Source organism: Muscardinus avellanarius (genome assembly GCF_963383645.1).
Source record: "Muscardinus avellanarius genome assembly, chromosome: 1".
NCBI classification, from domain to species: domain Eukaryota; kingdom Metazoa; phylum Chordata; class Mammalia; order Rodentia; family Gliridae; genus Muscardinus; species Muscardinus avellanarius.
The window spans coordinates 231129470-231152852 of record NC_137786.1 but is presented as its reverse complement, the minus strand read 5'-3'; the positions used below and the strand labels follow the sequence as shown (position 1 = coordinate 231152852).

The following is a 23383-nucleotide window of genomic DNA, read 5'->3' as shown; positions in this document are numbered from 1 at the left end:
GGGTTTGGCCAGGGAGGTAGTCGACCCCTGCCCTGTCCATCCCAGACCTGCAGGGTGGGAGTCACGGAAAGAGAGCCACAAGGCGAAGGTGGGGTGCTGGACACCCGGGCAGCTGAGCCCCTGGAACCCAGCAGGCCGCCTGGCACCCTCCTGAGGGCCCATGGACCCTGCCGTCGAGCGGGCGGTCTGTGCAGTTAGCCAAGGCCCCCGACATGCCCCCCCTCCTCCTGGATGTCCCGGGGATGCAGGGTCCCTCCCTGCAGTGCTGCCCAATGCCTCTCTCCGGCCTCCCAGCACTGCCGCGCACAGCCCAGCTAGGAATCTAATCTGTCACCAGCAGGAAGAAATCCTCCCATGGCCCCAGGTGGTGCAGGGTGGGAGGCCACTGTTTCTAGGCCTACAGGCTGGGGCCCAGCCGTCCCACCTTCCAAACTGCTGACCCAGGGTCATTTCCCGCCCAGAGTGTGGCCAGGTCCAGGGCCCTGACTGGAGCCCCCGTACAGTGACGAGGCCATCAGCCCAGACCCAGGCTCACCACACACCACCTAAGAACAACAGGGCAAGAAACTGCCCACAGGTGGCTTCCCAGGGCCCAGGGGCAGGGCTTGCTCGGCCATCAGCCTCCCAGTGAGTCCCCAGGCCCTCGCTCACCCCCGTCCCTGGCCAGGCCTCACCTCCAGCTTCCTCCCCCAGGCAGCCTCCTGACCAAACCCACACTCAGGACAGTCCACAGTTCCCTGGGGCTTCTCTTGAGTCAGGTCCCAGAGGGGCCGGAGTCACCCTGGTGGGGAGGCCCAGGGCCAAGGCACCTGCCCTGGGGTTCCTGGACTAAAACATCAGCCAGCACCCCAGACAACATATAAAAGCTGGCATCTGCTGGGCTTGGAATCCCAGCGTTTGGGAGGCTGAGAAAACAAGATTGCTTTTCACGGACAGCCTCAGCTACTTAGTGAGGCCCTTGCCACTCAATAAAAAATAGGACTGGGGGTGTAGCTCAGAGGTAAAATGCCTCTGGGTTCCATCCCCAGTACCGCAAAGAAAAAAAAAAAAAAGCTGGCACCTCCTCCTCTGTGCCCCACGTGTGGGCAGACTCGCCTGTCCTCAGCACCCGCTCCTGTGGGGGCTCTGAGAGGAAGGCTTCCAGAGGCTTTACTGGGGCTGGGTGCAGCTCGGCGGTAGAGCGCTTGCTTAGCACGCACAAGACCCCGGGTTCCAGTCCTAGCTCAAAAGAGGCTTTTTCTGACCCCTCCTTAATTAAGACAAGACCCAGCCAGAGCGTGGTGTGGTAACGCACGCTTGTAATTGTAGGAGGAATTAAGGGATTGGGAGGCTTGAGACAGGAGGATCACAGGGTTTTTGGCCAGCTTCAAGAACTTAGTGAGGCCCTGCTTCAAACAAAAAAATAAAATAGGGCTGGGAGTGTAGTTTGGAGGTAAAATGCCCATGAGTTCAATCCATAGTACCACCAAAAAAAAAAAAAAAAAAGGAAAAAAATTGGGCTGGGCTGGATCTCGGAAGTAGAACACCCCTGGCTTCAATCCCCAGTACCACACACACAAATAAAAGACCCAACCAGGTGTAGTGGTGCCTGTAATAACCAGTAGTAGTTGGGAGGCTGAGAAGATTAGAAGTTTGGAGCCAGCCTCAACTATGTAGTGAGACCCTCGGCAACTAAGACCCCATTAAAAAAAAAAAATATATATATATATATATATATATATATATATATATATATATATATATATATATATATATAACTAGAAATGTAACTATGCCCCTGGGTTCAATCACCAGTAGTTAAAAAAAAAAAGACATGACCCCCATACACACACACACACACACACACACCCCCAGCCTCCCCTCAGCCCGTGACTCTCAGAAGCTGGTCTATGCAGAGTGGAATCACACACCAAGGAGACAGATGTGAACTGAAAGTGTTTAATTGCAGAAGTCTGGCCACAGTTCGAGCTGAGGAGCGCGAGGCAGGGAAGGGGGTGTGGAGCCGGCCAGGGGAGCGGGTAGAGCTCCTCAGAGCTGCGAGAGGATGTTGGGGGCCAGGCTGCAGGTGAGGCCCGTGCCGTCAGGTTCCACATTCAAGGCCTTCACTCTCCCATCCTCTATCACCATGGAGAACCTGCAGAAGGGGGCCAGGCCAGCTGATGAGCCCCAGCCTGGAGGCAGGAGGGGGCAGCAGCCAAGCGCCCAGAGAACCCCCGCCCCAAGAAATCTGCTCTTACCTCTTGAGCCGTCGATTTCCAAAGAGCGGCACCAAGGAATCATCGAGCAACAAATCTGTCTCCTAGGAGCAGAGATGGACAAAGGCAGCAGGAGACGACCCCAGGTCAGGCGGAAGCCACGCCCGCCCGCCCCATAGCCACGCCCGCCTCGACCCAAACCACGCGCTCACCTTCCCAAAGGCCCCCGTGGGGTCAGCCAGCAGCTGGACCTGAGGACAAAGAACACGAAGGTCACGAGAAACCTCTCCCCAGCCCCCGCCCAGCGGCCCTCAACTCACCTTGCCCTCCGCCTTGTGGGCTCGTCCCCACTCGCCAACCACAAAGACGTCGTTCACGCTCAAGCAGGCCACCACCTGCACGCCCTTGGCCCGCAGAGCCTCAGCCTGCTCCACATAGCCGGGCAGGTGTGTCTAGAGGAAAGGAAAGGTCCAGCCGCGCCTCAGCTCCAGGCCCTCCTGCCTTCCCCAACTCAACAGCTCTGACCAGCCAAGAACCCTGGGACCCATGCTATTTCCTTTTTGCCTTGGCCACTCGGAGGCTCGCAGGATCCATGCGGGGCCCTGGTTAAACTGCTGTCCTTTCCTTCTACTTTCTTGGTACTTAAACGTTTCCTAGCTTCTACCTGTGTGTGTGTGTGTGTGTGTGTGTGTGTGTGTGTGTACGTGTGCGCATGTGTGTTACTGGGGATTAAACTCGGGGGCATTCTACCTCTGAGCTATGTGTCCAGCCTTATTTTTATTTATTTACGTACTTGTTTATTTACTTAGAAATAGGGCCTAAGTCGGGAAAACCTGGCTAAATTAGAGGCTGACTTGAACCTGCAATCCTGCTACCCCCTTCCCAGCAGTGGGATTAGAGGCGTGCCCCACCACACCCAGCTTGAAATGTTTACTTCACTGTTTCAACACAAATCTAGATCTGCTGCAATCAGCCTGGGGCCAACATGGACGAGTACAATTTCAGATCCTGGGAAGAGTAGGGCCTCACCTTGGAACAGCCAGGGGTAAACGCCCCAGGTACTCCAAACAGCACACCCTTCTTGCCTTTGAACAGCTCCGCCAGGTCCACCTTGTTCCCAGGCTGCCCTTCAAACACCTGCACCGACGGGATGGCATCTCCCACCTGGACGGAAGGCCCCAGGGTTAAAGGCCGAGGAGAGGCAGCAGGCAGGGCCCAGGGGGACACGGCCTGGCTGCAAACCCTGCTGGAGCCAGGGCTGAAACCCAGCAAGAATGTGGGGCCTGGAGGAGCTTCCTGGAGTGCTCCCCACCCACCCGAGGTAGCCATCGTGCTCCAGGTTCTCAAGTGTCCCTGCTCTGCTTAAGCAATTGGTAACAACTGAAAAAGGGAGCCGGGCGTGGTGGCGAACGCTTGCAATCCTCACGCTTGGGAGGCTGAGACAGGAGGATCGCACAGGTTCGTAGCCAGCCGTGCTGGTTTAAGAGACCCTGTTTCAAAAATATAAAGTAGGTCTTGGAGTGTAGCCCGGAGGTAGAAGGGCTTCCAGGAACCCCAGTATCACCAATAAATAAATAAATAAAAATAAACAAATAAATAAAAAATAGGACTGGGGGTGTAGCTTGGAGGTAGGCTGCCCCTGAGTTCCATCCCCAGTACCACAATAAAAAAAAAAAAAAAGAAAGAAAAAGGGAGAGAAGGATTCCCCAAGTGTGGCAATACTGTATAAATAGTTGTCTAGGTTAAGGGAGAGGAATAAAGGAGCAGGAGAGGAGGGCTTGAGCCACATCTGAGGGCCAGGAAGGGGCCTGACGGCAGGGAGGAGACCTGACCAGGCGTCCCACTCAGGGCAAGAGAAAGAGGGGTGGTGGGGAAGTTCGGGGCGATGTCCAGCCTGAGGGGGGCAGGGGGGAAGAAGGAACCACCTGGGGGGGGGGGCAGGAGTCAGGCCATCACTAGCTTCCTGGAGCCAGAACAGGTGTGCGTGGTGTGGGGAGAGGCAGAGAAGTCTCTAAATGGCCGGATGGTTGGAGTAGGAGGAAGTTAAAGGTGGAGGGGATTTCAGAAGAGACTGAGCGCCAGGTGGTATGAAGCTGTAATCCCAGCACTTAGGAGGCTGAAACCGTGGATCACCAGTTCGGAGTCAGCCTCAGCAGCTCAGCGAGGCCTGCGGCAACTCAAGAGAGCCTGTTTCCAAATAAGACCAAGGGGTGAGGGTGCAGCTCGGAGGTAGAATGCCCTGGGCTCTGTCCCCAGTAACACACACACAGAGAATGAAAGGAAGGGGGAAAAAGAGGGTGAGAGGGGAAGGGAAGGAGGAGCTGGGGATGCTTCCAGATGAGCGAAGCACTAAGCAGGTCAGCCATGGAGGAGACGGCTCCCAGCTGTCTCCGAAGAGAAGCCCAGCACTATCAGAAAAGTGTGCTGAGCCGGGCGTGGCGGCGCAGGCTTGTAATCCCAGCATTCGGGAGGCTGAGACAGGAGGATCGAGTTCGAGGGCAGCCTCAGCTACTTAGTGAGGCCCTTTGCAACTTAGTGAGACCCTGTTTCAAAATAAAGAATAAAAAATAGGGCAGGGGGTGTAGCTCGGAGGTCGAATGCCCCCGAGTTCCATCCCCAGACCCGCAATAAATAGATATATAAATAAATATCAAAGTGTGCAGGAAGGCACCGCGGAGAGAGGCTGAAGGGGGCCCTGCGGCAACAGAGACGCTCCCAGAAGGTGAGGGATGGATGCCAGGGAGGTGGGGCGGCTCGGGAACCGCCGGGACGTCTACGAAGTGGGGCGAGAGGCCCCTAAAATGAGCGAGAACTGAGGAGGGGGCCTCGCCGAGGGGTGAAGGTCCTAGAAGCGGCGGGGAGGCGTCCCCAGGGCGGCCTGGGGGGAAGGGGAGGCCAGGCCCGGGCGGGCCAGCGGTCACCTTGATCGGAGCCATGGCTGCGGCGGTGCTGCTCACGCTGCGGGCCCCTCCTCCTCCTCTCAGTGGCCGTCCAGCCGCCGCCGCCGCGGGTTCGAGCGCCGCCGCAGCCCTGAGCACGAGCGAGCGAGCGCCGCGACGCCAGGCTGCCAGCCCCGCCAGCCCCGCCAGCCCCATGCCACCACCGGCCGCGGGCCACGCCCCCGGGCGGAGCGCCGCCTGGCCCCGCCCCGGGCGCCCGGCTCATTTGCATTCGGGGCGGGGCACTGCGCCGTCGCGCCGCCCACTCGCACGGTGGGAGGTGGCGCCGTATTGCTGGGCCTGACGTGTGCATCGCTGTTTCCCTTCCTTAACCCCAACCAAGAAGCGGGAGGCGACAGTGACAGGTGCCCGCGTGGGATTAAAACGGGCTTATTTGGCGTGCAGCGAGGGCCTCTGCATTGCAGCTACTTTGCATATATTTGCATTGACGTAGGCCTGGCGAGTGGGGTTTGGTGTGTGCTGCAGCAACCTCCCTCGGAGACGCTTCCGGTGGCAGAGCGTGACCGGACTGGATCTTTCCGGGACCTCGTCTCGGGGGAGCGGAAGTTCCCGCGAGTTCGTGACTTCCGGCCGTCCCCTAGCAGGGGGCCCAGCGGCGCCGGAAGTGACGCGTCTCCGGGCGCCTTTTCCGGTTCCGGTCTGGCCAACTCGCGTGTGGCGACATGAAGCTGCTCACACACAACCTCCTGAGCTCGCATGTGCGGGGGGTGGGCCCCCGAGGCTACCCCCTGCGTCTCCAGGTACGGCCCGGGGGCGGCCTCGCCCCCTCCCCGGCAGGATGGGGAAGCGGGGCCCCGGCCCTGCCTCCCTAAACGCCCCCACCCGCAGGCCACCGAGGTGCGGATCAACCCCGTGGAGTTCAACCCGGACTTCGTGGCGCGAATGATACCCAAAGTGGAGTGGGCGGCGCTCCTGGAGGCGGCCGATACCGTGAGGACCTCGGCCCGCACCTCCAGGGGCGGCCTCACCCCGCCCTCGCCGGCTTGCGCGGGGCGGGCAGGAGGGGCGGATGCGGGGCCCGGGATGACCGGCTCCCCTGTCCGCAGTTGCAGCTGGCGGAGGTGCCCAAAGAGCCGGCCGAGGGGTATGAGCGCGACGAGACATTTCTGAGAAAGATGCACCACGTCCTGCTGGAGGTGAGGACCGGCCTGTCGCCCCTGAGCCCCGCCACCTGCCCGCCCTGGGGCTGCCGGTGCTGAGCGCTGCCCGCCCACCCCACAGGTGGACGTGCTGGAGGGCACGCTGCAGTGTCCGCAGTCCGGGCGGCTGTTCCCCATCAGCCGCGGGATCCCCAACATGCTGCTGAACGACGAGGAAGCCCAGGCCTGACCGCAGCGCCCGTTGTAGTTTTGTTGCCCGTGTATCCCGGTGATGTATATTGTCTACTCTTTCTGCCATGTGGAGACCCAGCCCTTGACCCAGTGACACAGCCAGTACACAGCACCTGGAGCTCCATAGTATATCTTTTTTTTTTTTTCTCATTAAAGGTTCAAAACCAAAAGCGGTTTCTCTTTGCAGCAAATATACATTAAAATAGAGTCTCTGTGCAGCCAAGGGCTCTGGGCCCTGACTTGCCCCATGTCCCTGCGCCTCCCTGGCCAAACCCAAAAATAAATATAGTGTTATTGCTCTGCATAGAGGCAGTGCTCTCCCCGCCCCCTGAGGAGGCTGGGTGGGAGCTGACGGGGGGACCCTGGCCGCCCCTGGTATCCAGGGGCTGGAGCCTGCTTGGAGTTATTGCTTCAAGGGGGGGCACTAATGCCCAATGCGAATGAGGAGAGGAGCGAAGGGGCCGGGGCCTTTGCTCTCCATGCCCCCCTCTGCTTTGGAGAGGGGGTCGGGTTAAGCAGCAGCAAAAGCATCACCCACTGGGAGACTGGCGGCCATCCCCTCCCCTCCCTGAGATCAGGCTTCTGCCTCCCACGCAGCCCCCTATGGCTTCCAAGGCCCCCGACGCTCTTGGGGGATCGTTATGTATGGCTTGCAAGGGGCAGCATTGTGCCCAGAGTCTGGGCATTCACGTTCCCAGCTTCTGACACCCCCTAAGCGGGGAGAGAGGAGGGCATGGGGCCTGCTCCCAGGGGCTGATGGCACTGCCCTGGCCCTGCCAGCAGGCTGTGGCACTGCCCAGACCCCGACTCTGCCCCCTTGGGGCTAACCCCATGCTGGGCAGGTCCTGCCAGCACCCCACCCGCCCCACCCTTGCCTCAGTCCATCATGGCCTCGAGCATCTCCAAGAACAGCTTGTGCATGGGCACCTTGCCCTCCAGCTTCACCCCATAGAAATGGGCCAGCACTTTGCCCGCCGTCTGGCGGAGCAGCGGTAGCGTGAGCAGCAGCCTGCCCGCCCGCCGCCGCTCCGCGCCCCCTCCGGGGCCCGCCCGGCCGGCTTCATACTCCAGCAGGGCCTCGTGCAGGGCCTCTCGCAGCTGCTCCACAGCCTCGGCGTCTTCAATGTGCACAGAATCTGTGAAGGTGGGAAGAGCTGTTGACCTGGGCCGCCTCTGCCAAGGCAGCCTGCATCTGCCTGGGCGCCGTCTGCTGATGGCACATCAGTCAGGGCTCCTCCCCGTGAGCCGGGGCCCTCTCCTGGGCACTACAGCGACCTTGCTTCCCACAAATTGCTTGCCTTTCCATGCCAGCCCAGCACTGGGGCTCAAGCCGACGTGCAGCTCAGGGCCTGCCCTTGGCTTGCCCTATGGGGGTGTGTGTGTGTGACCCGTGATGTGCTTTGCCAGAAATTGAGCCCAGGGGCATTCTAACTCTGAGCTACACCCCAGCCCTCTTTTTTTTTTTTTTTTTTTTTGGTGGTCCTGGGGGTGGAACCCAGAGGCTTTCTACCTTTGGGCTATACTCCCAGACCTTTTTTATACTTTATTTGGAAACAGGGTCTCATTAAGTTGCTGAGAGCCTCACTAAGTAGCTAAGTAGCTGAGGCTGGCTTTGAACCCGTGCGATCCTCCTGTCTCAGCCTCCCAAGCGCAGGGATTACAAGTGTGCACCACCACGCCCAGCCCCAGCCCTATTTTTTATTCTTTATTTTTGAAACAAAGTCTCACAGAGTTGCAAAGGGCCTCACTAAGTAGCTGAGGCTGGCTGTGAACCCACATCCTTCTTCTATCTCAGCCTCCGGAATGCTGGGATTACAAGCGTGCACTACCACAACTGGCTTCCTGTGACTTTTTTCACTGCCACTGTGCTTTCCTAAGCCTCAGTTTTCCTTATCTGCAAAGTGGGACTGCGCCACCATCAAGGAATTATTGGTCAGAGGACCTCATGGAGAGACCTGTGGGTGCCTGCCCTGGACTTACCAGAATTGGCCAGGGCCAGGGCCTTCAGCAAGACGTACTCCTCTCGCTCCAGCCGCAGGGCCTGCAGTCGCCGCACCAGTTGCAGCAGGGCCGCCCCCAGCTCCCCCAGGCCAGCTGCCCGCGCCCCCTCTTCATCCAGGACCAGGTCCTCAGCAAAGGCCAGCTCGTCCTGCAGCGGCAGTGAGCGCTGGGCCACCCCCAGCACCAGCACCTCCATCCACACGCTCTGCAGCACTGACATTTGGTCAGACAGCGACAGGGACGAGAAACCTGGACGGGTGGAGGGCAGGCTGAGCGGCCCGGCCCGGCTCTCCCGGCCCGTCCAGGGAAGCCCGGCCCCTGGGCGCTGTACCTGGGATGCTTTTGGCCCAGCTGATGGTGACCACGATCTCTCGGTCGAAGAGGTCGCAGAGGGTAGCCACGGCTGGGAGGTGTCCATCAGGGCCTGCTGGGTCAGGCATGGCGTACAGCTTCTCAGGCTCAACCACCAGCAGGTGCGACACCAGTGCGTTCACCGGGGCTGGAGCAACAGGCGAGACTGGGGTCAGGGGTGCACAGACCCCCCAGGGAAGAGTGCCCGCTTCCTCCCAGGAGGGTCAGCCTGTTCCTGGGCAGTCCTGACGTTCAGAAGACCTCCTGGCCCAGCCACACGGAGAGCCTGACGAGGAAGATGCTTCACAGGCATGTCTAGGGGAAGGAGCCTGTGACTTGGCTGCTGTGAACTCCGGATACAGTGCCCGATGAGACCAGGGAGGTCTCGGGGAGCAGCCCCACCCCGGAGCTCCAGGCCCAATGTTCTCACCTGTCTTCCGGGGCCCCCCAGCTACTGCCAGAGGGCCTGCAGGAAAGGGGCCTGGGAAGGGCAGCGGGTCCACCTCCGGCCGGCGCTTGTACTTCTGGCGCCCCCCCCTGACGCGGTCCAGGCGCACCCCTGGAATCGTGAAGGACGGGATCAGCGGTGCCAGGCAGGCCTGTCCTCCAGCACCATCCCCCCAGCCTGCACAGGGGCTCCCCGGCCCCGCCGCCCTCCTACCCGGCGCTCACCCTCCTTGAGCATGCCCACCCGCAGGCACTTGGTGAAGCGGCAGGCCTGGCAGGCCTTGCGTCTCCGCTTGGTGATCTCGCACTCGTTGGAGGCCGGACAGCTGTACTCGATGCTCCCTGCCGGGAAGAGGCAGGGCTCCAGTGGCGGCTCCCAGGGCCCAGCTCCCAGGGGAGCCCTCACTCGCCCCGGGCACGCGGGTCTGGGGTGCAGGGAGGAAAGGGAGAGCACGGTGCCGTGAGCAGGCTGGGGAGAGGGCCGCCCCGGGGAGGGAGGGGCAGGGACCAGGCAGAGGGGAGCCTCCCTGCTCTGAGCTTCTGGAAAAGCCACACCTGTGGGCCACCTTCGCCGAGGCCCTCTGTGCTGCTAGACCAGCGGCCGGCGCTCGACTCGCTTGCCCAGCGGAGCGCCTGGCACTGATGGCGATGGCTCCCCTGCACACTGCTCTGGCTTCAAGGGCCTCTCCCGGCCGCCGCCCACAGCTGCTCTGCGGGCCTGTTTATTCACGTAGTTATTTGGTGCATTCTACCTCTAAGCCACACCACACCTCTCTCTGCTTTTGCTTTCTTTTTTTATTGGCTTGTCTGGAAATGGAACCCAGAGGCATTTGACCTCCGAGCTACACCCCCTGCCCAATTTTTTATTCTTTATTTTGAAACAGGGTGTCACTGAGTTGCAGAGGGCCTAAGTAGCTGAGGCTGTCTGTGAACTGCGATCCTCCAGTCTCAGCCTCCTGAATGCTGGGATTACAAGCGTGCGCCACCAAACCCAGCTTGTGTGTGTGTGTGTGTGTGTGTGTGTGTGTGTGTGTGGGTCTCGGAGTGGAACCCAGGGGCATTTGGCCTCCAAACTAACACCCCCTGCCCTATTTTTTATTCTTTATTCTGAAACAGGGTCTCACTAAGTTGTGGAGGGCCTAAGTAGCTGAGGCTGTCTGCAAACTGCGATCCTCTGGTCTCAGCCTCCCAAATGATGGGATTACAAGTGTGTGTCACCACACCCGGCTTTATTATTTATTTCTATTTATTTTGCGGTACAAGGAATAGAACCCAGGGGTATTCTATCTGCGAGCTACACCTCCAGCCCTACCCTATTTTTTATTCGTGTGTGTGTGTGTGTGTGTGTGTGTGTGTGTTACTGGGGATGGAACCCAGGGACATTCGACCTCTGAGCTGCGCCTCCAGTCCTTTTTTTTTTTTAATTCTTTGTTTTTGTTTTGTTTTTTGTGGTACTAGGGGTGGAACCCAGGGACCTTCTGCCTCTGGCCTACATTCCCAGACCTATTTTATATTTTGTTTTGCAAACAGGGTCTCACTAAGTTGCTGAGAGCCTCACTAGTAGCTCCTCCTGTCTCAGCCTCCCAAGCTCAGGGATTACAAGCGTGCACCACCACTCCTGGCTTTATTCTTTATTTTGAAACAGGGTCTGAGTTGCAGAGGGCCTCACTAAGTAGCTGAGACTGTCCTCAAACCTGGATCCTCCTGTCTCGTCCCAGATTCCCAAATACTATACCACCATGCCTGGCTTCTATTTATTTATTTTGTGGTACTGGGGATAAAACCCAGAGACATTCTATATTTGAGATACACCCCCAGCCCTATTTTATTTTTTATTTAGAAACAGTCTCTGCCAGGTGTAGTGACGCACGCTTGTAATCCTAGCATTCTGGAGGCTGAGACCAGAGGATGGCAGTTCGCGGCCAGCCTTGGCTACTTAGTGAGGCCCTCTGCAACAGAGTGAGACCCTGTTTCAAAATAAAGAATAAAAAATAGGGCAGGGGGTGTAGCTCGGAGGTCGAATGCCCCTGGGCTCCATCCCCAGCGCGCGCACACACACACACACACACACACACACACACACACAAAAAGTGCCACTAAGTTGCTGCAGCTGTCTGTCCTGGAACCTGTGGTCCTCCTGTCTCAGTCTCCCAAGTGCTGGAATTACAGACATGCGCCACCACGCCTGGCTTATTTTTTTAAATTTTGAAACAAGGTCTCACTAAGTTCCTGAGACTGGCCTTGAACCTGTGATCTCCAGTCTCTTAGTGGTTGCACCTCTCCACCTTCCTTCCACTTTGGCAACCGAGGGCTGCCCTTGGCCCTCTGCGTCACCCACTCCCAGGGTGCTCGAACCCCACCACAGGGCTTGCAGATCTGGATCTCTCGCCTTGACCTGCCCTGAGCTCTCGGCTCACATCCTGTGTCCTCCTGAACATTCTGTGTCCCGAAGGCTTCTCGCCCCTCGTGTGACTCAAACGGACCGCAACCTGGTCAGATCCTCAATGTGCTCCCAGCCACGCAAGTCCTGGAGGCGGCTTCCCACGGTCCAGGCTCCTACTCCTCCCCCGCAGCAGCTTCTGTCCTGACACCGGTCCCTCCCTTCTCCTGCTGTCCCTGTGCTCTGCAGAGTGGCCACGGCATCTACGAGCCCTGCAGCAGCTTCCTGCCCCTCCTCTGCTCAACCTCCTGGTGACCTCCCTGCAAGCGCAAGCTCAAGTGAACCCAGGGCTTGCGTTCCTGCTCTCTGGTACTTTTTTTTTTGGGGGGGGGGGGATAAGAGGAGGGCACTGGGGATTGAACCCACAGGCATTCTACTTCCAAGCCACACACCCAAACCTATCTTAGTTTTGTTTTTTTATTTTTGCAGGTCTGGGGATAGAACCCAGGGCATTCAACCTCCGAGCTACACCCCCTGCCATATTTTTTTTTTTAGTCTTTATTTTGAAACAGGGTCTCACTAAGTTGTGGAGGGCCTCACTAAGTAGCTGAGGCTGTCCACGAACCACGATCCTCCTGTCTCAGCCTCCTGAATGCTGGGATTACAAGCGTGCACCACCACACCCAGCTATATATTGTTTTTTTTTTGTTGTTGTTTTTTGTTTTTGGTGGTACTGGGGTTCCTGGAAGCCCTTCTACCTTAGGGCTACACTCCCAGACCTATTTTATATTTTTTTATTTGAGAACAGGGTCTCTTAAGCCAGCACAGCTGGCTTCGAACCTGCGCGATCCTCCTGTCTCCACCTCCCAAGCGCGGGGATTACAAACCTGCGCCACCACGCCTGGCTTTACTTTTATTTTTGGAACAGGGTCTTGCTAAGTTGCTGAGAGGCCTCATAAGTGCTGATGCTGGCCTAGAACCTGTGATCCTCCCCCTCAGCCTACCCAATACTGGGTCACAGGTGTGAGCCACCAGGTCCAGCTGCCTGTCACCTCTTTGACCTCTGCTCCCTCCCCTGTATTCTCAAGCAGGGCCTGCTACTGACTGCCCAGGGCTCAGCTCCCCACACGCACCCCTAGCTCCTCCAGAGCTCCCTGTCCTCTCAGGGACTCCTTCCCTGGCCATGCAGCCCCCCCTGTGGGTCCTTCAGCCTCTGAGCCCCGCTTGGTCTCCCCTCTGCTCGCAGCAGCACCTAATAAGCTGCCCACGTTCTCGTCACCTGTGCCCCTCCTCACCTCACTGTGAGCCCCCGGCCTTGACTGGCCCCGGTGCCTAATAACAGGGCCCGGCACATGGTGCCGGCAGCCACAGGGCGACCGAGGGCCTGAAACACACCAGCCCACGGGCCTTGGCACATCTCTCTGCACACCCCATCCGGAGCCCCAGGCCCAGGCGCGCACCCGCATGCACACGCCCTGCCCTGCCCTCCAACACGCAGCACCACTGCAACAAGACGGTTCTTGGCAATTCGCCGTCGCCTCTCTCTGCCTCAGTGACCGCCGGCGTAGAACACTGGCCAGGCAGCAGAGCACAGGGGTGTGACGAGCGAGGGCTCCAGGGGCCACCTGGCACCCGGCCAGCGCTGCTTCCACCAACCACGTGACTGGGCAAGTCCCACACCTAACCCTTGGACCCTCAGTTTTCCCAGCTGTATAACTGGCATGATAAAACTCCGACTTGGGCCTGAGGGTGCGGCTCGGCGGCAGAGCACATGCTCAGCACATGAGACCCTGGGCTCAAGCCCCAGCACCAAAGATAGCTCAGTGTGGTAGTGCGTGCCTGTGATCCCAGTACTTGGGAGGCTGAAACAGGAGATCGCAGGTTGGAAGCCAGCCTCGGCAGCGTAGTGAGACTCTCGGCAACTTAGCAAGACCCTACTTCAAAGTAAAAAATAAAAAAGAGCCAGGCATGGTGGCACAGCCTGTAATCCTAGAACTTGGAAGGCTGAGACAGGAGGATCGCAGGTTCAAAGCCACCTTCAGCAACTTAGTGAGACTCTCAGTAGCCTAGCAAGAACCTGTTTCAAAATCTTAAAACAGCGAGGCGTGGTGGCACACGCTTGTAACTCCAGTACTCGGGAGGCGGAGACAAGAGGATCACGGTCCATGGACAGCCTCAAGCCTCAGCTACTTGGTGAGGCCGTCTGCAACTTAGTGAGACCCTGTTTCAAATTAAAGAATAAACAAAAGGCTGGGGCACTTGGAAGACTGAGACAGGAGGATCACAGAGGTTCAAAGCCAGCCTCAGCTACTTAGGCTTTCAGTATAATAAAGTATAAAATAGGTCTGGAAGTATAGCCCAAAGGTAGAAAATCCCATGGGTTCCACCTTCAGTACCACACACACAAAAAATAGGGCTGGGGTGTAGCTCGGAGGTAGAATGCCCCTGGGTTCCATCTCCTATGCCACACACACACACAAAAAAAAATATGGTAGGGGGTGTAGCTCGGAGATAGAATGACCTGGGTTCCATCCCCAGTACAAAATATAAATAAATAAAATAAATAAATAAGAGTCGGGCGTTCAATAAAAATGTGTCTGGTCAGGACGAACGGCTCCGGGGTGGGACCTGGACTGGACCTGCTGCCTCACTGGTCTTCAAAGGCAGCGGGCAGCACGGAGCTTTCTCTCAGTGCGTTTCATCAAGTCCAAGTGCACAGAATGTCACAATCGGGGTCCGAAGTCCAGCTATTAGTAAGAAGCACAGGTAGCAGCCTGGCCTTTAAAAGCCCAGCTCTGCGCCAAGTCAGATCCTGCTTCTGCCGTTGTCTACCTGTGGAGACTGGAACACAGTTTCCAAACCCTCTCTGAGCCGGGTGTGTGGCCCACGCCTATAATCTCAGTACTTGGGAGGCTGAGATAGGAGGATCACGCAGGTTAGAGGACAGCCTCAGCAAGCAGTGCCTCTCAGCAACCTAGCCAGACCCTAGTTCAAAAATTAATAAAACAGAGCTGGGGGTGCAGGTCAGAGGTAAAATGTCCCCGAGTTGAATCCCCAGTACCACACACACACAAAAAAAAAAAAAAAAAAAAAACCCTCTGCGGGTCTCAGCTATAACACTGACACCTTACAGGTGGGAGAAGAAGTCAAAGCAGAAGGGAACAGTGCCCGCCCACAGTGAGCATTAAGAGGGTTTCATTGTTTCTTTATTATTTGTGTGTATGTGGTGCTGGATATGGGATCTAGAGGTGTTCTACCTCTGAGATACACCCCTGGCCTGATTTATTTGCAAACAGGATTTTGCTAGCTTGAAGACAGTCACACTACTTGCTGAGGCTGTCCTCGAACCCACAATCCTCCCGTCTCGGCCTCCCAAGTACCGGGATTACGGGAGTGCACCACCACACGCGGCTAAGGCTTTTCTAATTATACATGTTATAGCCTTAAAGTAACCAATGGTTATACAGAAACTTAAATAAGCCCAAGCCCATCCCAGCTAATGCTACATCAGCACCTTGCTGACACCCCCATATATATACACAGATACATATATATATACACATATACATATAATATTGGTACTGGGGATCAAACCCAGGGGTGCTCTACCTCTAAGCTATACCCCCCAGCCCTGTATTACTTTTAGTTTGGGGGTTTTTTTCCTTTTTTGTGGTACTGGGAGTGGAATCCAGGGGCTTTTCTACCTCCGGGCTATACTCCCAGACCTATTTTATATTTTTTATTTGGAAACAGGGTCTCACTAAGTTGCTGAGAGCCTCACTAAGTAGCTGAGGCTGGCTTCGAACCTGTGCGATCCTCCTGTCTCAGCCTCCCAAGCACTTGGGATTACAAGCGTGCGCCAATAAACCAGGCTACTTTTTTAGTTTAAAACATGGCCTAAGTTGCTGAGGCTGGCTGCAAACCTCCTCCTGTCTCAGTCTCCCAAGTACTGGGATTACAGGCGTGCACTTCCAACTCATCCTCCTGTCTCAGCCTCCCAAATGGTGGGATTACAATCATGCACCACCACGCCCAGCTTTATATTTACTTTTGTGTGTGTGTGTGGAACTGGGGGTGGAACCCAGAGGCTTTCTACCTCCGGGCTCTACTCCCAGACCTTTTTTATATTTTATTTGGAAACAGGGTCTCACTAAGTTGCTGAGAGCCTCACTAAGTAGCTGAGGCTGGCTTTGAACCCGTGCGATCCTCCTGTCTCAGCCTTCCAAGCGCGGGGATTACAAGCGTGTGCCACCACGCCGGCTTTATATTTACTTTTGAAGCAGGGTCTCATTAAGGTGCTAGCAACTTCATTACGTTGCTGAGGCTGGAGGCTGGCCACAAACCCGTCTCAGCCTCTCAAGTACTGAGATTATAAGTGTTCGCCACCATATCCAGTTTATGTTTTATTTTGAAACACAGTCTCACTAGGTTGCTGAAGGTCTTTGCTAAGTTGCTGAGGCTGGCCTGGAAACTGTGATCCTCCTGTCTCAGCCTCCCAAGTACTAGGATAAAAGGAATGCACTATCATACCCAGCTCCCTCAAATTTTGATATGCTTTCTTCAGTGAGAAAAAAAAAATCAGTTATTTTTTTCAGTACTGGGGACTGAATGAACCCAAGGGCATCTTACCTCCAAGCTACACCCCCCCCAGCCCTATTTTTTATTCTTTATTTTGTAACACTAAGTTGCAGAGAGCCCACTAAGTAGCTCAGGCTGTGATCCTGCAATCCTGTCTCGCCTCCCAAGTACTGAGATTACAAGTGTGCACCACCACGCCCAGCTAACCAATGGATTTTTTGGGGGGAAGGGGGCGGGTCTGGGGATGGAACCCAGGAGCATTTGACCTCTGAGCCACACCCCCTGCCCTATTTTTTATTCTTTATTTTGAAACAGGGTCTCACTGAGTTGCAGAGGCCCTCGCTAAGTAGCTGAGGCTGTCTGTGAACTGCGATCCTCCTGTCTCAGCCTCCCAAGCGCGGGGATTACAAGTGTGCGCCACGACGCCCGGCCGCCAGTGATTTTTTTAAGAGCAGGGATGCCTACCTATCAGGTACTAAAACGTGATGTAGCTCCTCTCGGATACCCCTGAACACCTGCCTTGCTCTGGTGCTGCTCTGGGGAAGTCAAGAGAAGCTGGGCTTGATGGGCAGAAGCCAGAAGCAGGGACAAAGTTCCAGAACAGGCAGAGCCTGCCTGGATTTCCTCAAAGCCCCTGTCAGGCGCTAAGTCTACGGCACCCAGAACCAGGCAGCATCATTGCCCACGGCTCACTCCAATCCACGGACACGTGCCGGTGGATGTTCTGGGAGGTACGGGACCTGTGAACGCCAGGCTGCGAGCCTCGCACAAGGCCTGGCGCTCAGGGCCTGCTGCGCACAGCTGCACACCCACTGGAAGGTGCCAGGCGAGGATTTTAGGCAAAGGGCGAAGGGCACAGGAGCGAGGTGGGGGCTCACCCTGAATGGTCCTCTTGAAGAAGGCCTTGCAGGCCTCACAGGATGCCACACCGTAGTGGTAGCCGGAGGCCACGTCCCCACACACCAGGCAGAGGCGTTTGGGCAGGGAGCTGAGCACCAGCTTCCCACTGCCCTGCTCGCCAGGCCCGGCCCCCTCCCCATCCTCCTCCTCCTTGTGCCCCGCGAGGCAGCGGGCAGGAGCTGGACCGGGAGCCAGGGTCACGGGGGGCTCAGTCTCGGTTTCCGAGGAACCCTTTGGACTGTCGGGGCTGGCTGGTTCGGCCTTGATGTAGAGAGGCTCAATGCCCACCACTGGGCTGGACATGGCGCTGGTCACCTGCAGTGAGAGACCGCAGGTCACTGGGAGGCACCAGGATGGGGGTGGGGACACTGCCACAGGGGTTGCCTAACCCTGGGGCCGGGCCAGGCTTCCAAGCTGAGCCACTGGGAGGGAGGGGGGCAGAGTCCAAGGAAGGGCTGCTCCTGAGAAGCCCCCCCCCAGCTGCTGCCATAGGAACAGAGTCCCCAGAGCTCCAGGGCCAGTGACTGACTGCAGGTCTCCTCTGGGGACCTGCCGAGACTTCAAAAGCCCCTATTCCCAGCCAGGCCAGAGAGGAGGGTAACCTCGCTCCTAGGCAACCTCAGACCCCACCTGGAGTCGCCGGCCAGAAGACGCCGGTCCCCTCAGTCTTCTCCACATGTTGGGGAGACCTCAGCGATCTCCCCTCTGCTGAGGGCACAGGGAAGCGCAAAGGCCCAGGGGCAGCGGACATACAAGCCCCTAGGTTCACACTCTGGGGCCCCACTCACCTGGATTCTCAGGTGTCCCCGCACGCCCACACATCTCACCCACGGCCTTCCCCTAGCCCCAGTCCTTCCTCACTCTCACACTTGTCCTTACACACTCCTCCCAAGGGGACACACACACCAGGTCCTCACAGTCACGAACGCAGGCACCTACAGGTCTCTTTGGAGAAAGAGAGCACCCTGACAAGCCGCCCCCTCCTGCCCCAGCATGCCCAGTCCCAACCACGCCGCCGGGCGCGGCCCCACCTCCTTGCACCCCAGGCCTGCACACTCACTCTTACACTCCAGCTGCCGCAGAATCCGCCACCTCCCGGGGCGCCCCGCCCCCCAACCTGCGCACACCTATGGAAAGTTGCCTGAAGTTGTTAGCTTCGCCTCCCCCTCCGCCCGCCCGCGGGGGACCCCTATCAGGTTATCAGGAAGTAAATGTGCAGAGCCCAGGAGGAAGAAGTTCTCCCCCGCCGGTGCGATGACCTTTGACCCAGAGAGGAGGGTGGCCCCAGGCCCGGCGAGCGCCCCCACGTGGTCCTCGGAGCCCCTTCTCCGACCCAGCACCCTCCCATCTCCCAGCCCGCGCGCCCCGGGGACGCGGACAGGCTCCGACTGCAGGCGGAACCCGGCCCGGCGGCTCCCCGGCCCAGGCTGGCGGCCGGCCCCGCCGCCGAGCCCGGCCAGGGTCCGACCCGGGACGGCCTACACGACCCGCCGCCGGACCCCGCCCGCGCGGACCCCGCGCCTGCGGACCGTCCGGCAGCGACCCGGCCCCGGGCCCGCCCCCGCCCCCGCCCGCCTCCCTGCGGCGCTCGCACATGGCCCGCGCCCCGCCCGGCCACCCCCGGCCGCGCTCCCCTCCGCCCCCGGACCTGGGGCTCCGGCAGGGCGGGCGGGCAGGCATGGGGGCCGGGAGGCCCGGAGCGCCGGGGTGAGCCGGGGCCGCGGGCGGCCCTCCTCCGCCGCCGCCTCGGGCCGCGCCGCCCCGCCGCGCCGCGTCCCCTCACTCGGCGGCGCCGCTGGCGGCTTGTAGGACACAAAAGGACATCGCGGCCGCTTCCTACTCCGCTTCCTCCAGCTGACAGCGGGGGCGGGGCCGCCGTGCGCATGCAAAGCAGGGGGCGGGGGCCAGCGCCCTATGCTAATCAGACCGTCAGGCGGCCAGCGCCTGCGTGCCCCGAGCGGGCGGGGCGGAGCCGGCAGCGCGGGGCGGGGCCTCGCGAAGCCCCGCCCCCGCCGAGCCTCAGCGGCGCACCGCGCGCGCGGCCGCCCAGGGGGCGGGGCCGGAGGTGCGGAGCCGCCGGGAGTCGGCGCCCGGTGGGGGCGGGGCCGGGAGCGCCCTTTCGTCACCGAGGGGCGGGGCCCCGCGCGCGGCGCGAAGGAGGGGGCGGGGTCCATCAGGGGCCGCCGCGCCGGCGTGGGGGAGGGAGCACGCGCCCCGAATGAAAATGAGAGGGCGGGACGAGCGGAAAGACGGCGCATCTGCATATGCATGAGGGGTGGGGCCTAGCCGGGACAGGAGGGAGCCGCCCTCTTTTCCTTTTCCCCTTCCAAGATAACGCTTTATGGGGCACTTGCACCGCCGACCCCACAGCCCTATCAAGATACGGAAGCCCGGGTGGGCGCAGCAGACCTTGAAATTGCAAGTAGCCCCGGGTTGCCAGTCCCTGGAACCAGGGCCCGGAAGACCCGGACGGAGAAAACTCAAGGTCACTGCGGTGACCGCGTGAAGGTCACGGGAAGGGCGGGGCCACGTGCGTCCGCCTCACGCGGGTAGCCACGCTCTGACTCACGGATCTTGCACAGACTCTTTAATTTCAGTGGGGCTCAGATTCCACGGGGGTGGGGTCGGGCTCTTGGATGTGGGGACCGGACTGGTCACCGGGCTGCCGTCGGGCTTGCCGCTGGAGCCCGAGTTCACTCAGGCATGCAGCACAGCATCTTACTGCGGCGCTTCTTGAGCCCCTCGATGTATCGCTGCAGCTCCTTAGTCATGAAGTGTCTCCTGCCGATCCCGGACCGGTAGGCTAGGGGCAGGAGGAGGACGCGCTCAGGACAGCCGCGGGCGCCCGCCGGCCTCCCCACCTGCAGGCGCCAAGTGGCACTCAGGAACAGCCGGTGATGGGGGGTGGCTGCCACGCCGGGCGCCCGGCTCTGTTCCTCTGGGGCATCTCGGATCTCCCCGGTGCTGAGTGTTCAGACTGGACATCTGGGAGCCAGCAGCTCTGTGGACACCTGCGCCCCCCACTCCCGCCAGTCATCTGCCCCTTTCTCTCGCTCGAGGTCCACATCATACACGGGAGTGTACCCAGATAAACCACTACCCATAAATCTGCCCAAATAACCCACTAACTTCCCAACCCCCCACCAAGGAGGAGCCCAGGCCCCAGGAAGGCTATCATCCCGCTGGGCAGGCGGAGATTCAGCCTCAGAAAATTGCATCAACGCGAAGGGGATCCCTGAAGGCCTCTGACGGTCAGCGATCCTCTAACCATGGGGTCTCCCTGTGCCTGGTCCCCCAACTTTTTTTTTTTTTTTTTTTTTTTTGGTGGTACTGGGGGTGGAACCCAGAGGCTTTCTACCTCCGGGCTATACTCCCAGACCTATTTTTTAAAATATTTTATTTGGAAACAGGGTCTAAGTTGCTGAGAGCCTCACTAAGTAGCTGAGGCTGGCTTGGAACCCGTGCGATCCTCCTGCCTCAGCCTCCCAAGCACGGGGATTACGAGCGTGCGCCACCACGCCCCGGCTCCAACTTTTAACTTTCGAGGGTCCTTTGGAGTATTTGCGAATGCTAAGGGACTCTGACAGAAGGCATACACCTCCTGAAACCCGAACTCCCGCGGGCCTAAGCCCCGCCAAATGGGCCAGGGTCTCTTGTGAGAGCTGGGGGGCCGGGAGCTCACTCTTGAGGGCACTGGTGAGGATTTCCAGAACTTCTTCCTCCATGAGCTCCATCAGGGGCAGCGGCAGCTGCAAGACAGGCATTCCAGAGACCCCAGTTCAGCCCATAGCTGGAGTGCCCGACCTGTTCCCCGCAGCCTCTATACCCCAACCAGGCGGCCAAGCACCCCCACTCTTTACCCTTCCACCCCATTAACGGCCCCAGTCCCTCTGGGCCCCTCAAACCCTGTTCTGCTGCTCTGCCCAGTAGGCCCGATGTGGTGTGTGCATCAGGATCTCAAAGGATCTGAGGGATGAAGACGATCTTTCTGGGAGGGGAAAAAATAGAAGAGTCGGTCATCCGCAGACTTCCGGATCTTCCCTGGGGCAAAGGAGATGTGTGGGTAACACTGGGTGGAGTGGGGTCACAGACCTTTTACCTTACTTAGAGGCAGTATGGGACTGCCTGCACCTCGGCTTCAAAAATCCCGGCGCCTAGGTTCTAATTCTGGCTGTCCCACTATGTGAGGCTTAGGGCCAGCAACGATGGAAATGTTCTGGCCCTCAAATTCATCTATAAAATGGAGTCTCAGGGTGGCCAGAGCCAGGTATGGTGACACACGCCTGTAATCTCAGTGCTTGGGAGGCTGAGGCGGGAGGATTACAGGTGCAAAGAGACCCTCCGCAACTTAGCCGGACTCTGCACAACCTAGCAAAATCCTGCTTCCAAACCAAAAATAAGCCAGGCGTGGTGGGTGTAATCCCAGCATTTGGGAGGCGGAAACTGGAGGATCTTGGTTCGCGGACAGCCTCAGCTACTTAGTGAGGCCCTCCGCAACTCAGTGAGACCCCGTTTCAAAAACTAGAAAGACGGCCGGGTGTGGTGGCACAGGCTTGTAATCCCCGCGCTTGGGAGGCTGAGACAGGAGGATCGCACGGGTTCGAAGCCAGCCTCAGCTACTTAGTGAGGCTCTCATCAACTTAGTGAGACCCTGTTTCCAAATAAAATATAAAAAAGGTCTGGGAGTATAGCCCAGAGGTAGAAAGCCTCTGGGTTCCACCCCCAGTACCACCAAAAGAAAAAAAAAAAAAACTAGAGCCGGGCGTGGTGACGCACGCTTGTAATCCCCGCACTTGGGAGGCGGAGACAGGCAGAGCGCGCAGGTTCGCAGGTTCGAAGCCAGCTGCGCTGGCGTAAGAGACCCTGTTTCAAAAATATAAAATAGGCCTGGGAGTGGAGCCCGGAGGTAGAAGGACTTCCAGGAACCTCAGTACCACCAAAAAAAAAAAAAAAAAAAAAAAAAAACCTAGAAAGACGAAAGCCGGGCATGACACTTGTAATCCCAGCATTCATGAGGCTGAGACAGGAGGATTGTGGTTCGCGGACAGCCTCAGCTACTTAGTGAGGCCCTCCACAACTCAATAAGACCTTGTTTCAAAATTTAAAAATATAGGGCTGGGAGTGTACCTCGGAGGCACAATGACCTTGTGTTCCATCCCTAGTACCGCAACAAATAAATAAATAAATAAATAAATAAAATAAAAAGGGCTGAGGGTCTGGCTCAGAAGGAGAATTCCCCTGGGTTCATCCCACTACTACAAGAAATAGAATGGCCCCAATACAGATGTTATGTAGTCTATTATTATTATTATTATTATTATTATTATTAGTGGTGGTGGTGGTACTGGGGTTCCTGGAAGCCCTTCTACCTCTGGGCTACACTCTCAAACCTATTTTTACATTTTTATTTGGAAACAGGGTCTCCTAAGCCAGCACTTGGCGGCTGGCTTTGAACCTGCGCGATCCTCCTGTCTCTGCCTCCCAAGCGTGGGGATTACAAGCGTGCGCCACCACGCCCGGCTGTTATGTAGTTTAAAGGTGGCAATGAACCACAGCCGGGTGCCCGGCACATCGCCAGAGCTCAGTGTGTGCTAACAGTTACATTGCTATTGATGCCCTCATGAAGGTAGAAAGGGGAAGGCACAGGTGGAGAGGCCAGCTCCAAACAGTGCTCAGTACGCACTAGGTACTTAAAAAGAGTGGCCAACAAGCCGGGTGTGGTGCGCACACTTATAATCCCAGCATTTGCCGGGCATGGTGGCGCACGCTTGTAATCCCCGCGCTTGGGAGGCTGAGACAGGAGGATCGCACGGGTTCGAAGCCAGCCTCAGCTACTTAGTGAGGCTCTCAGCAACTCAGTGAGACCCTGTTTCTAAATAAAATATAATCAGCATTTGGGAGGCTGAAACAGGAGGATCCAGGTTTGAAGCCAGCCTCTGCTACTTAGTGAGGCCCTTTGGAACTCAATGAGACCCTGTTTCAAAATAAAGAATAAAAAATAGGGCTGAGACTGTAGCTCGGAGATAGAATGTCCCTGGATTCCATCCCTCCAAAAAAAAAAAAAAAAATAGCCAGTAGCCACACAGGGTGGCTTCCTGCGCAGTGATGCAGGCCTGTAATCCCAGCTAATAGCAATCCAGGCTGAGGCAGGAGGACCAAGGCCAGCCTGGGCAATGTAGCAAGACCCTGTCTCAAAATTAAATCTGTGGCCGGGCGTGGTGGCGCACACTTGTAATCCCA

General features: G+C 58.0%; 3 protein-coding genes across 4 annotated transcripts; 1 reads left to right on the top strand and 2 right to left on the bottom strand.

Annotated features, from left to right (window-relative positions):
• Window positions 1–2028: 2028 nt before the first annotated feature.
• PRDX5 (peroxiredoxin 5) lies at window positions 2029–5131 on the bottom strand (the record flags this gene model as incomplete). Its single annotated transcript, XM_080693990.1, has 6 exons — window positions 2029–2134; window positions 2238–2299; window positions 2408–2446; window positions 2516–2647; window positions 3225–3359; window positions 5117–5131. 6 exons carry the CDS (start codon window positions 5129–5131, stop codon window positions 2029–2031), a joined length of 489 nt encoding a protein of 162 aa, XP_080550116.1.
• A 686-nt stretch (window positions 5132–5817) lies between these two features.
• TRMT112 (tRNA methyltransferase activator subunit 11-2) lies at window positions 5818–6484 on the top strand (the record flags this gene model as incomplete). Its single annotated transcript, XM_080695987.1, has 4 exons — window positions 5818–5895; window positions 5984–6085; window positions 6202–6291; window positions 6377–6484. The coding sequence occupies 4 exons, from the start codon at window positions 5818–5820 to the stop codon at window positions 6482–6484; spliced, it is 378 nt and encodes a 125-aa protein (XP_080552113.1).
• An 878-nt stretch (window positions 6485–7362) lies between these two features.
• On the bottom strand, window positions 7363–17461 carry ESRRA (estrogen related receptor alpha; the record flags this gene model as incomplete). 2 transcript variants are annotated; one of them, XM_080705695.1, is made up of 6 exons in its annotated part: window positions 7363–7622; window positions 8467–8736; window positions 8819–8986; window positions 9269–9397; window positions 9511–9627; window positions 17122–17461. In XM_080705695.1, 6 exons carry the CDS (start codon window positions 17444–17446, stop codon window positions 7363–7365), a joined length of 1269 nt encoding a protein of 422 aa, XP_080561821.1. The 2 variants fall into 2 exon arrangements, with proteins under 2 accessions (XP_080561821.1, XP_080561820.1); XM_080705694.1 differs by having other exon boundaries at window positions 8819–9004; window positions 17122–17446.
• Between the last annotated feature and the right edge of the window lie 5922 nt (window positions 17462–23383).